Source organism: Vombatus ursinus, unplaced genomic scaffold (genome assembly GCF_900497805.2).
Source record: "Vombatus ursinus unplaced genomic scaffold, bare-nosed wombat genome assembly UNPS02014945.1, whole genome shotgun sequence".
Lineage (NCBI taxonomy): Eukaryota > Metazoa > Chordata > Mammalia > Diprotodontia > Vombatidae > Vombatus > Vombatus ursinus.
The window spans coordinates 29,062,738-29,076,549 of NW_020954723.1; the positions used below are offsets into that span (position 1 = coordinate 29,062,738).

At 38.1% G+C, this 13,812-nt stretch overlaps 1 protein-coding gene across 1 annotated transcript in view; it reads right to left on the reverse strand.

Annotated features, from left to right (window-relative positions):
* LOC114030095 (disintegrin and metalloproteinase domain-containing protein 20-like) overlaps positions 1–13,353 on the reverse strand; it is a 33,716-nt gene extending 20,363 nt beyond the window's left edge. The window contains exon 1 of the mRNA XM_027844778.1: positions 11,109–13,353. Within this exon, the coding sequence (XP_027700579.1) occupies positions 11,109–13,353 (2,245 nt within the window). The remainder of the gene's footprint in view (positions 1–11,108) is intronic.
* Between the last annotated feature and the right edge of the window lie 459 nt (positions 13,354–13,812).

Here is a 13,812-nt window from a genome sequence, read left to right on the forward strand (position 1 = left end):
CATGTGCTTTCACTTGCCAAATTTTTAATTCTAATTTTTAAGGAATTATTTTCTTTTATTTTTTTATTTTTATTTTTTATTTTTAGGCAATTGGGATTAAGTGACTTGCCCAGGGTAACACAGCTAGTAAGTGTCAAGTGTCTAAGGCCAGATTTCAACTTGGGTCCTCTTAACTCCTAAGGCTGGAGCTCTATCCACTGTGCCACCTCCAATTCTACTTTTTAAGGAATGCTTTTCTTCAGTTAATTTTTTTCCATTTGGCCAATTCTGTTTTTTTAAGGAGTATTTCTCTTCATTGGATTTTTGTGTCTCTTTTGCCATTTGGTATATTCCGTTTTTTAAGGTGTTAATTTCTTCAGTATTTTTTTTGTGCCTTTTTTTTAACCAAGACATTGGCTCCTTTTTCATTATTTTCTGCTATCACTCTAATTTCTTTTCCCAACTTTTTTTTTCTACCTCTCTTATATGATTTTTAAAATCCTTTGGAGTGCTTCCAGGAATTCTTTTTGGGCCTGAGACCAATTCCTATTTTTGTTGTTGTTGTTGTTGTTGAGGCTTTGCATATATAGCTGTTTTGACTCTGTTGTCTTCTAAGTTTGTGTTTTTATCTCTCCTGTCACCATGGTAACTTTCTATGGTCAGATTTTTTTCATTGTTAGCTCATTTTTTAACCTATTTCTTGACTTTTAACTTTATGTTGAAGTTGGGCTCTACTCCTAGGTTGGTGGGGGCCCTATCCCAAGTTTTAGGGTTTTTTATGCAGCTGTTCTCAGAGCTAGTTCTGGGGGTCTGTAAGTTTTCATTTCTTCCAAGTTGGTATGTTCTAAGGAGAGATGCGGTCACTGCTTTCCTGGCCTGTGTTCTGGTCTTTGAGTGACCACAAGCACTCTTTTATGTCCTAGAAGTATGACCAAGTTTCCTCTTCCCCTGCAGCTACAAGCTATAGTGCACTAGTGTTTTTCTTCACTCTGGCACTGTGCCCTGTATCTGCATGTGGGCAATGCAATGGAGGTCCTGTACCCAGTGCCAGGAAAGCATCCCATGTAATCCCCTTCTGACCAATTGTCTGACCCCCTTAACATCTGTAGGATGAGAGCACTGGAAGCCCCCAAAGTCTGCTGCTGGCTTGCCTGGGTGATACCTCTGCTATACTGTACTCTACTCCCACCCTGGTGAGATAGAACTTTTCTGCTGACCCTCTTAAGTTGTCTTAGGCTGGAAAATTATTTCTCTTCAACCTTTTGTTGGTGCCACTCTAGAATTTATTTTAGGTGATACTTTAAGGTTTTTTGGAGGGGAATTTGAGAGTAAGTCCTTATTTTTAATCCACTATCATGGCTCTGCCTGCCTGGGAAAAACTTTACAGCATGGTTTTGATAAAGCCTCATTTCTCAAATATTTAGAGAAGGGAGTCAAATTTATGACTGTGAGTCATTCCCCAATTGATAAATAGTAAAAGGATATGAACATGAAGTTTTCAGAAGAAAAAATCAAAGCTATCTATAGTCATATAAAAATGTTCTAAATCACTATTGATTAGAGAAATGCAAATTAAACCAACTCTGAGGTACCACCTCATGGGTATCAGATTGGCTAATATGACAGCAAAGGAAAATGACAAATGTTGGAGGGGGTGTGGAAAAATTGGGACACTAATGCACTGGTGCTAGAATTGTGAACTAATCCAAGTATTCTGTAGACCAATTTGGAACTATGCTTAAAGATCTATAAAACTGTGCATACCCTTTGACCCAGGAATATCACTACTAGGTTTGTATCCCAAAGATATCAAAGAAAAAAAAAGGACGCATATGTACAAAAATACAGCTCTTTTTGTGGTGGTAAAGACATCGAAAGGAAGTCCATCAGTTGGGAAATGGCTGCAAAGTTGTGGCACATGATTATGATAGAATACTACTGTGTTATAAGAAATGACATTAGGATGCTTTCAGAAAAACCTGGGAACCCTTACACAGACTGATACAAGGTGAAGAACCAGGAGAATGTTGTACACAGTAACAGCAATATTGTACAATGACCGACTGTGAATGACTTAGCTATTCTCAACAATACAATGATCCAATACAATTCTAAAACACTTATGATGAAACAATGCTATCCCTTTCTAGAGAAAGAACTGATGAAGTCTGAATGCAGAATGAAGCACACTTTTTAAAACTTTATTATTTTTATTATTTTTTAAAATTTTTGGTCTGTGTCTCTTTTGCAACATGGATAATATGGAAATGATTTTTACATGATTGAATCAAATTGCTTGCTTTGTCAGGGAGAGAGGAGGGGAGAAAAGGCAGAGAGAAAAAATTCAAAATTTTAAGAAGCTAATGTTAAAAATTTTTACATGTAATTGAGAAATTAATAAAATTAGAAAAATACATAGAGGAGAGTTGAAGAAAGGTAGTTTGATTTTTATTGGGTTTTTTTTTGCCATTCCCTTCTCCAGCTCATTTTACAGATGAGGAAACTGAGGCAAACAGGGTTAAGTGACTTGCCCAGGGTCACACAACTAGTACATGTTTGAGGTTGGATTTGAAATCAGGTTTTCCTGACTCCAGGCCTAGTGCTCTATCCATTGCACCAGCTGGCTTTCTACAAAGAAAACATGGTGGCTGTTAATCCTGTTTGTATGATTGCTATAATGAATAGACTTTTGGGGAAATGTGTGGATTTAGGTAGAGAGCAAGAAATAGAGACACAGAGGAACAAAGATTTCAGCACAAGGAATGGGGGTATGGGGGGAGGGTTGCAGAGGTTGTGATTTACCTCTGGATCCCAAGAAATCTATTGGCTGCAATTTATGGAGGTACTCACAAGCCAACTCACACTGAAAAGCAGGTGAGATATTAAGCCTAGAAAATAATAACCTCAAGTGAATTTAAAAAGAAAACCCACAACAACCCAGACATTATAAAATAAACTTGGGAGCCAAGGAGCTGAGAAGGAAGGTTCATTACCAATGTACTGTGTAGGTGTCCTTTTAGATTCTCTACCAACTTACACGTGGCTTCACCTCAGTGATGAGGGTCCACGTAAGCGGGTTGTGTAAGCTTCTAATCACAAAACTTAAAGCGCTACAGAAATGCTTATTATTATAATTATAATAATGATAATAAATAATTATTATTATCATTGATACCCTATAGTCCCCAGGCCTCCAGTGTGGTGATGACTTCATTTCTTGAGCTTCTTACTGCCCTCCTGTTAAGCTTAAGCAACTTTCCTAGATCAATAAGGGGTGTACTGGTAAATATTTAACAATTTGCTCTCTGGGGGGACAAATGTTTCCATACATTTTTAAGTATAATCTGCATTCTCAATACTCTTTTAGTCTAGGCAATCAACAAACCAATAAATCAAGCCCTGACTTGTAGCAATTGGCTATTTCTGAGGTGCAAAAGCTCACACTGAAAATTTAACAACCAGCTCTTGTGATTAGTGATTTGTGATTAGTGATTAGTGATTAGATTACACCACCATAGAAGAACTGAAAACTTACAGACTCCCAGAATTAGCTCTGAAACAGTGGCACAAAAAACCTAAAACTTAGGACAGGGCCTTCTTCACCCTGAGAGCAGAGCCCAACTTCAACACAAAGTTAAAAGTCAAGAAACAAACTAAAAAAATTCCTGAACGAAGAAACTTACTATGGTAACAGGGAAGATCAAAACACAAACTCAGAAGACAACAAAGTGAAAACTGATACATCCAAAGCCTCAAAGAAAAATATGAATTGGTCTCACACCCAAAAAGAACTGCTATAAGCACTCCAAAAGGATTTAAAAAAATCAAATATGACAGGTACAGGAAAAATTGGGAAAAGAAATGAGAGTAATACAAGAAAATAATGAAAAAAGAGTCATCTTGGTAAAGGAGGCACAAAAAATGCTGAAGAAAATAACGCCTTAAAAAGTAGAATTGGCCAAATGGAAAAAAAGGTATACAAGCTCACTGAAGAAAATAATTCCTTAAAAATTAGAATTTGGCAAGTGGTAGTTCATGACTCTATGAGACATCAGGAAACAAAATCCAAAGAATGAAAAAATAGAAGAAAACATGAAATATCTCCTTGGAAAAACAAATGACTTGGAAAATAGATCCAGGAGAGATAATTTAAGAATTTTTGGACCACCTGAAAGCTATGATCAAACAAAGACCCTAGACATCATATTTCAAGAAATTATCAAGGAAAAGTGCCTTGATATTCTAGAACCAAAGGGCAAAAATAGAAATTGAAAGACCTACCCATCACCTCCTGAAAAAATCCCAAAACAAAAACTCCCAGGAACACTATAACCACCTTACTGAGCTCCCAGGTCAAGAAGAAAAAATGGCAAGCAGCCAGAAAGAAACAATTAAAATATGAAGGAGTCAGAGTCAGGATAACACAAGATTTAGCAGTTTCAACATTAAAGGTTTGGAGGGCTTGGAATATGATATTCCGGAAGGCAAAGGAACTAGTATTACAACCAAGAATCACCTACCCAGCAAAACTGAGTATCATCTTCAGGGGAAAATATAGATTCAACGAAATAGAGGATTTTCAAGCATTGCGGATGAAAAGACCAGCGCTAAATAGAAAATTTGATATTCAAACACAAGACTCAAGAGAAGCAAAAAAAAAGGTAAACAGGAAAGAGAAATCACAAGGGATTCAACAAGGTTAAACAGTTTACATTCTTATATGGGAGGACAGTATTTGTAACCTTTAAGAACTTTTTCATTTTTAGGGCAGTTAGAAGGAGTGTACATAGACAGAAGGCACATACGTGAATTGAATACCATAGGATAATTATCTAAAAAAATAAAATTAAGGGATGGAAAAGAGGAATGCACTGGGAAAAGCTGAAAGGGAGAGGTAAAATGGGATAAATTATCTTACATGAAAGAGGCACAAAAGAGCTTTTACAGTAGAGGAGAAAGGAGAAGTTGGGGAATGTCGGTGAGGGCAGTGCATGAACTTTATTCTCATCAGAATTGGCCCTCATTTTGGTATAGAAATGCACAATGTACACTCAATTGGGTATATAAATATGTCTTACTCTACATGAAAGTAAAGAAGAAGGGGATAAGAGAAGGTGGGGCTGATAGAAGGGAGGTTGGATTGGGGGATGCAGTAGTCAGAAGCAAAACACTTGAGAATGGACAGGGTGAAAGGAGAGAGAGAAAAGGATATATGGGAAAAGTAGGATGGAGGGAAATACACAGTAATCATAACTGTGAAAAAATTTTTGTAGTAAGTTTCTCTGATAAAGGCCTCATTTCTCAAATATATAGAGAACTGAGTCAATTTATAAAAATAAGAGCCATTCCCCAATTGATAAATGGTCAAAGGATATGAACAGGAAGTTTTCAGAAGAAATCAAAACTATCAATAGTCATATAAAATGCTCTAAATCACTAGTGATTAGAGAAATGCAAATTAAAAAGACTCTTAGGTACCACTCTACACATATTTGATTGACTAAATGACAGAAAAGGAAAATGATAAATGTTGGAAGAGATGTGGGAAAATTGAGACACTAATGTACTGGTGGTAGCGTTGTGAACTGATTCAACTATTCTGTAGGACAATTTGGAACACTGCCCAGAGGGCTTTGACCTAGTAATACTAGGTCTGAATCTCAGAAAGATTAAAAAAAACCAAAAAGGAAAAGTACCAATATGTACAAAAATATTTGTAGTAGCTCTTTCAGTGGTGGCAAAAAGATTAGAAATTGAGGGGATGCCCATCAATTGGGAAATGGCTGAGCAAGTTGTGGTATATAATTGTGATGGAACACTATTTTGCTATAAATGATGAGCAAAATGCTCTCAGAAAAACCTAGCAAGACTGAAATGACCTGATGCAAAGTGAAATGAGTAGAACCAGGAGAACACTATACATAGTAACAGCAACATTGTACAATGATCAACTGTGAATGGCTTAGCTATTTTCAGCAATACAATGATCTAAGATAATTCCAAAAGACTTATGATGAAAGATGCTATCCATTTCCAATGAAATAACTGATGGATCTGAATGCAAATTGAAGCATATGTTTTTAACTGAATTTTTCTCATTTTTTTGTTTTTTTTTAAACATACCTAATATGGCAATATATTTTGCATGACTACACATGTATAACCTATATTAAATTGCTTGCCTTTTCAAAGAGTAAGGAGAGGAGGGAAGGATGGAGAGAATTTGGAACTCAAAAAAAAAGAATGTAAACAATTGTTTTTACTTGTAATTGGGGAGGGGGAATAAAATATTTAAAAACAAACTCTTCCTGTTCCACTTGCAATCAGTGTTCCCTGGTCTATTAAGACTTCCCCCTCCCTAGAAATCCCATGATGAGAGGGATACCAAGTCGTTGTGCCTTTTGAGGCCTCAGCTGAGAGACTGCTCCCTTTTTTCCACAAGAGTTATTTGGCTAATTCCATCTGTCCTCCCCCATTAGAAAGCAAAATATCTCTGAATAGTTCCACTCCTGGGTCCTACAAGTCTTCCCTGGGAAGTAGCTGTCTATTCACCACTGAGTACTGTCTTGGCGGCAATATGAAGGGTCTTAATCAGTTCCAGATTAGGAATAGAGGCTAAGATTTCATTGGTATAGCAAACCTCAGAGAGAGGAAACTTCCTCCATGAATGTAGATGGGCACCTTTCTGTAACTTAAAGTCTTAGAAAGTTTCCTAGAGCACTGAAAGGTTAAGTGATTTGCCCAGGGTCACAAAGGGAGTATACTTCCAAGGTGAGATTTGCACCAAAATCTTCCTGGCTCTGAGACTAGCTCTCTGTCCACAGCTGTTGAGGCCCATATGGCTGCACACAATGTTGGGACCCAGGCACTGATACTACGTCCCGCCCTGTACCAGGGCCTGCTCTTCTCTCCCTGTACTAGAGCTTGGAGGTTATCTCCCTATTCTGGGGCCAACCTGAGCCACATTATGCCTGACTGAGTATTGGTGTAGATGCTATTACTGCCCCTGTGGTGAGACTCAGCATGTTCATCCCCACCCTCTAGACTAACAATGCCCACTGTCCTAAGACTGAACACTTCCTTCACTGTTCCAGGGTGGACTGCCATTTTATGATCTTCCATTGGCTGCAGCCACAACAGCCTCAATAACCCCAGCAGTCTACACAAGTTCCCAATACATCATCCCCCATACTAAGCATCTGAGATTCAGAGAAAAGCAAAGCCAGCCCCTTAGCTCAAGAAACATTCTAATGAGGGAGACAATATGAAGCTAACTTGGTACCCACAAGATATAGAGATCAGATGGAAGATAATTTCAGAGAAGGCATCAGTAGTAATGGAGGCCTGGAAAGGCAAGCTGTGGAAGGTAGGATCTGTTGTTCTTCGTCTTTGGTTTTCAAAGAGGACCAATGAAACCAGGAGGGTGATGTCTTGACTTGCTTGTGAATTGGATTTAAGTGAGGCAGAGTTGTGAAAAGTCGAGCTGAATCTGGAAGGAAGCCAGAGGAGTTTAAGAATCAAAAGTGAGAAAGGAGAGCATTCTAGGCATGGAAGACAGCTACTGCAAAGGTAAAAGGATGATGTGTAAGGAATAAATAGAAAGTGGGCCAGTGTAACTAGGCTGAGGAGTGAGTATGTGGAAGGAAAAAGGAAGAAGAGGACTGGAAAGGTGGGATGGGAGCAGGTCGTGAAGAGTTTAGATGCCAAACAAAGGACTTCATATTTTACTCTAGCTCCAACATCTGTCCTTAGCTCTAGACCCATAGCCCTGCAAATCTCAAACTCAAAATATCCTGACCAGAATTTATATTCCTTCTCCCAAAACTGACCCGTTGGTCTTACCTCCTTATTCTTGTCAATGATACTCTCTACTTTACCAGGCACTCAAGCTCAAAACTTCAATGTTATCTTTTACTTTTTTTCACTTTCTTCCCATATATAATTTCTTACCCAAGTTCTGTCATTATTTCTCTACATTATCATTCAAATCCAATTCAATTAAGAAGATTTTTTAAACCATGTGGTGCACAGAGCACAATGGCAGGTACTAGAGAAAAAATACAACGTGTAGGTAGGGTGTGGTCCCCACTTTCATGGAATTAATTTATAATCTAGTAGGAGGATATGATGTATACACAAATACCCAAGACAAAATAATAGTCTGATACATGTATTAGACATACTCTGTCATGCTGTCTCTCTCCTATTGCCTCTAAATAAGTATGAACAAATCTTATAAAATTGCTTATCTTTTTTTTTCTGTTACAAAACAATCCTTTAAAATAGGTGTTCTTAACTGTAGATCTCTTCAGAATAATATCTCAAAATAATGGAAGGAAATGTCAAATTTCAGTTAGAGATTAGTGAAAACAAAGATGTAATTTTTTTCCTATCCAAGTTTATAGAACCCCTGAAATCTCTCTACTTCCCTATGGAACCTGAACACTTTTTATATACAAATATACATGCACATTTTCAAATCTCCCTGTAAGGGTGGGGGGGTGGTTGATAAATTATTTAATCTACTTAAATGTCAAGATGCTAAGCCCTGATACCTTAAATAGGTGTGAGCCCTTTTCTATTGAACCAATCTATCATACGCTTTCAACCATTGTTTTCCAACTTTTGTTCCATAAATTCTTTCCAGTAACAACAAAAATGTGTTTTGAGCCTCCAGGGTAATTTAATATACTACTCATGATATTTTTTTAGATGTATTCATTAGATACTTATGATAACTATAATGATAAAATGTGCCCCAAATTAAAATGTGCATTATATAATTATAATCATAATCATAAAATATATTTTATTCTACCTATAATTATGAAAACTAAATATAAAATTGGAAAACCAATTATAAAATAATTATGAATATTTTATGTGGTACACTCTCTAATAATGAAAATAAGTTATCCAGCAAGACTCATATACTTACTTTTATTTGTAAGACTTCATATTAAATATCTTTAGTTTACAAAATTTGTTGGGTAGAAACATGTTTAATGAAATAAGTTACAACTTGGATGATGTTTAATGTAATATAATAATCATATATAAACTTTACTTCAATATTGAATTTTTTTTATTTGAATAAAGATTGTCAGTATTTGATTCTTCTGAGTCTTAAATCTGATTCTCATCCAGTTTTCCTATTTGATTTAAAATAAGAACAAACTAAAAATGATTGCTCACATAAATGTGAAGTAGAAAATGGTAGGTGTTTTTAAGTTGTCTTGCTGAGAAATGGAAATTTATTTTTTATTTTTAGTTACCTAACCAATCAATGAAAATAAAGTTATGCAAAATATTTATTTTTCTTATTGTTATCATGTAAAATATTTATTTTTCTACTGCTAATGACAAGCCTGTGTTAAATGATAAATATATGTAAAATATAATTGCATATATTTTTTGTTTTTAACAATGTTTATATATAAACCTTTGTAAAGAAAAAATCTCTTCGGATATGACTTTCTACTGTTCTACTGTTGACATATTGGCTACACTCTCACAGAAAGTCTACTAGATGACTGACCAGTGTTGCCAGCCAGTTCACTTATAAATCTGCCAGATAGAACAATATTAATATGAGCGAAGGATAAGTTTAAATCAGAAAAGTCTTATTATTGCAAAGAGTGACAATATGAGGTTTGTTTCTGCAGAATGTTTTTTTGATGTTTCATTATAATTTCAAGATGGCTTGTAAGACGTGCCCAGCAATCAGTTATCAGAAAGTCCACCATTTGGACATTTGTGCTATAATAATGCAAATGTTTGTAAAATATCAATTAAATGATAACAGCTGATGCGATACAAGCAATTCCAAGATCACAGAGGGGCATAAGGGGGCTACTCTGGTGTAGTATACAAAATGCAAATGAAGGTATGCTTGTGCATTAAATGTCCATCTATTGAGAATTGATTGGCTTGCCTTCAAATGTTGAGACCTTACCACAGTTTGGAAACAATTTAATGACAATGAGAACTTTATTGCGAAATTTGATAAGAAAATGCAAGAACACATTGGCTTAGAAAGAATGGTCCAAGTTTGATATAATCTCTGCACAAATACCCAAATCACAATCATCGTGCACATTAGCATGTTTTGAATCTCTGTAGAACAAGCCTATGCTGCTTCAAACATGCATATGCTTGTTGTCACATAGGAAAATTGTATTTATTGAACATATTTGGGCAGTTATTTACTGCTTAAGGTTCCATTAATTTTTTTTTTGCAAGAACCCCTTGGGCCATAGTTTCAAACCCCTAAGAAGAACCATTAAATGGTAACTACCACTTTAGATTGAGTGGGAATGGGGAGGAGGTAAAACTCCTCCATTAACTTGTTGAATAGTTAGATTGCCTGAGGAAACTTGATCACACCCTATGGGTTGCCTGTAAAATATCAAGCCAGTTCTGGCTCAAGATTTTGAGTGTTTGACAATGGAGAAAAGAGAGTATTTCAGTTTCAATTCTAAGAAGGAATCGACTGGGAGCTGGGAGGAAGGGAGGAAGATCAGAGACCCAGGATCCAGTCTCAGCCTTCTACTTCTTCCTTAACCCAAGCCATTCCTTCTGGCTCTCTCTCCTCCCTGGTACCAGACATTGGAAGTCTTTTGCCCAGGCGCTGGCTTTATATTTTATGGACAACCCATAGGATGTGGCCAAGTTTCCTCAGCTAATCTGAACATACTTCCTATGTAATACTGATCAAAGATTTTTCTCACTTAATCTAAAACCTATTATTGATTGCTTCAATAGAGAAGTGTTCTTACCTAGCAGATCAGGGCTTAACATCTTGACACTTACCTTAATTAAGAATCTAGAATGACTTGATTGATTTACTCAACCACCACCTTACCTATAGATAATGCTTAAGCACCTAAATTGGAAAAGTGACTGCCTTCACAGAATTCTTTCATCCTTCCAAAATAGCATAAAGGGTATGAGCAGGTCAGATGTAAGAACACAATTTCAGCACACAGAACACAACCAAGCATCAAAACGATTTATTTTTGACTTTCAGAACCAAATCATCTAGTTGTCAGAATGTTCATTTTTTTGGGGGGGGGGTATTTCAAGTTGTTGACTGCCTTAGGAAAAAAAAAGACCCTAGCTAGCGCTACCCATGGCAATACTTCTCCTACCTCTTCGGATGTATATTACAACTGCCAAGCTGAATGATATTATGAAAAAAATAATGCGAATAATGATAAAAAGCAAAATTGCAAAAAGGACATAATCAGCATCATCATTTTCAGTTGGTCCACTGTCTATGCTTCCACCATAACCCAATAGAGTACAAAATGGTGGGGACCAGCCAAACTGACAATGACAATTCCTATTGTTGTTGCAAACACCTCTGTAGTTACACTTTGAAGGGGTACAGTCAAAATTCAACTGAGCTATAGGAACACACATCCGATTTAAGCACATTGTGGTTTTGGTACACTTTGACCCATCCCACACCATTCCAAAATCTATCCACCCTGTCCCAAAGTGATAGTCTGTCCCAAAACAGAAATATTCCTTTTCGTCCTTCTTTACTGCTAATTGGTGAATTGTAGTGTGCTCATCTAATTTTGGCACTGTCTTCAAACCTTCACATTGCAACCTTCCACACATGACAGTTGATTGTCGACAAGGCACAGTAATATATTTTATTTCTTTCACCTTCTGTCCGTTAGAATCAGTTTTATTTTCAGGCTCAGCTCCACAGTTTCCAAATCTATCACCTTTTATATTCAACTGTTCATAGCAGACCTTATTAGCATTTACAACTCCAGCAGGACCAAATGTTTCTCTGCATTGTATGTGTCGGTCAGTACAATTCCCTCTAAAGCAAATGGCATTTGGGGTGCATGGTGTTCCGTCTTGAACATAGACATCCGGAGGGCAGAAGGCTCCAGTTCCATTGCAGAACTCTGGAAGATCACAGGTGTTCACCGGCCGTCTGCAAAGTAGCCCAGTAGTACTAAAGTTACAGTTATCACAGCATGCTCCATAAGCACATGCAGAACCAGGGGTCCGCTCACACCTTGTGCTACAACATGGATCAGCAAGACATTCTTTAATTGAGCCACAGTCACACTGTTCCGTGTAGTCTATTTTCTTGTTACCACAAAGACGAAATGCATAAGCATAATTATCATAAATGTTTGGAAGTCTGTTTAAACATTGATCCCAGTAATTAACTAAATCAAAAAATCGCCCGTAACTGCAATTACTGAGAGAATCAGAAAAAAGTGGATGGTCTTCCATGAGACAATGTGACCTTCGGGTACAGTGACAGTAAATCTGATCATGAGGCAGGCCAAAGTTGTGACCTACATAATGTGCCAAGATGACTGAATAATAAAATACCCTATCATCCTGAAACCACAATAGTATTGCTGCCCAGTTGCCATTGCATATTGAGTTTGGAAAAGTAGCATAACCAGTTTCCCCTGCCTTGTTTCCAGTAACTAGGGCTGAAGTATCATGTGGAAAGCTGTTAGAGATCACTAAATTTTTCCATAAGCCATAATGTTCTGCTATTTCAGATGAAGAACCTATTAGTGGTACTTTATCAGAATATCGCCAAAGATACAGAAAAACCAGGATTGTAAACACCCGAAACTGCTTATAAATGGAATCAACTATATGAGTCAAAGTCACCATTTGGTCAATGTGAATAGTAAGATTCCCGTTGTGAGTATCCACTCTAGAACTGCTGACACAAATTGCGATTTTTAAATAGCGGATATGTGGCCACCAGTGGCTGAAGGGACCCGCCCTAGGACGAAGGCCAAGCTCTGAGTTGGAAAGCTGTTCATTCATTTCCTCATTGGTTAAACTGCATCGAAAAAGACTCTGCCCGGCCTCCCCTTCTTCTGGCACCAGCTGGGATAATACATGTTCAAACTGGGAAGAACTGTGGAGAGGCTCGATTTCATAGGTGAAGTCATCCAAATGTAGAGTCCCTCGGAGACCCCCTTGGCAAGTGTTCAAGACCGCCATGGACGCGGGGATACCTTCTAAGTAGCCATGATAGTAACAGTCGTTCGGGATGTACGGATACTCCTCTTGGGGAGCTCCGTGCTCATTGTCCACTAGGATCGGGAGGTGTCTGGGCACCAGGAACTTCTTGACCCGCATATGGACCACGTACCTCTTGCCACCAAAGCGCAGCGAGTAGGCGAGCTGCCCGGGCACTTCAGCAAGGGCGCCGCTGAATCCTCGGAGAGCTCTTCGGCTGCTTAGCTGGCGGGGAATCACCACTTCGTAAGAGGAGAAGCGCCAGCCAGGACGGTGCTGCCTACAGCCAGCGGGGTCTAGGAGCGCTAGCTGGAGCGCCAAGAGGAGCCCGGCCTCGGCCACAGGGGTCCCCATGAGAAGCCAGAAGCAAGGAGCAGGAGCAGGGGACGGCTTGAGGAGCCTTGAAGACAAAGCCAGAGGTGGTTTGAGAAAACGCCTCCTGGGATACGCTGAGAGAGACAAGGCCAGTCAACTGATGACCACCTCGTAATCCCTTCTCCCCGGTTACTTACGCAACAATCCAGGGTCAAGGCTGGGCTGGCTACGGTGCACGGTATGTATGCATGTATGGATGTATGTGTGTACGTACGTACGTGTGTGTGTACCAATGGAAAAAGGAGCGTTTAGTGGTGACTTTGCCACATAGAGCTACTTAATGACTTGTGTACCTCTCAGCTTACGTTATCTGCAAATTTAATGAGCATACCATTTGTGCCTTTAGACAATGGTACAAATATTAAACAGCACAGGGACTTTATGCCACTAAGTACTCTCCTGGAGACTTCCTGACAAAGTTACATTGAACCATTAGTG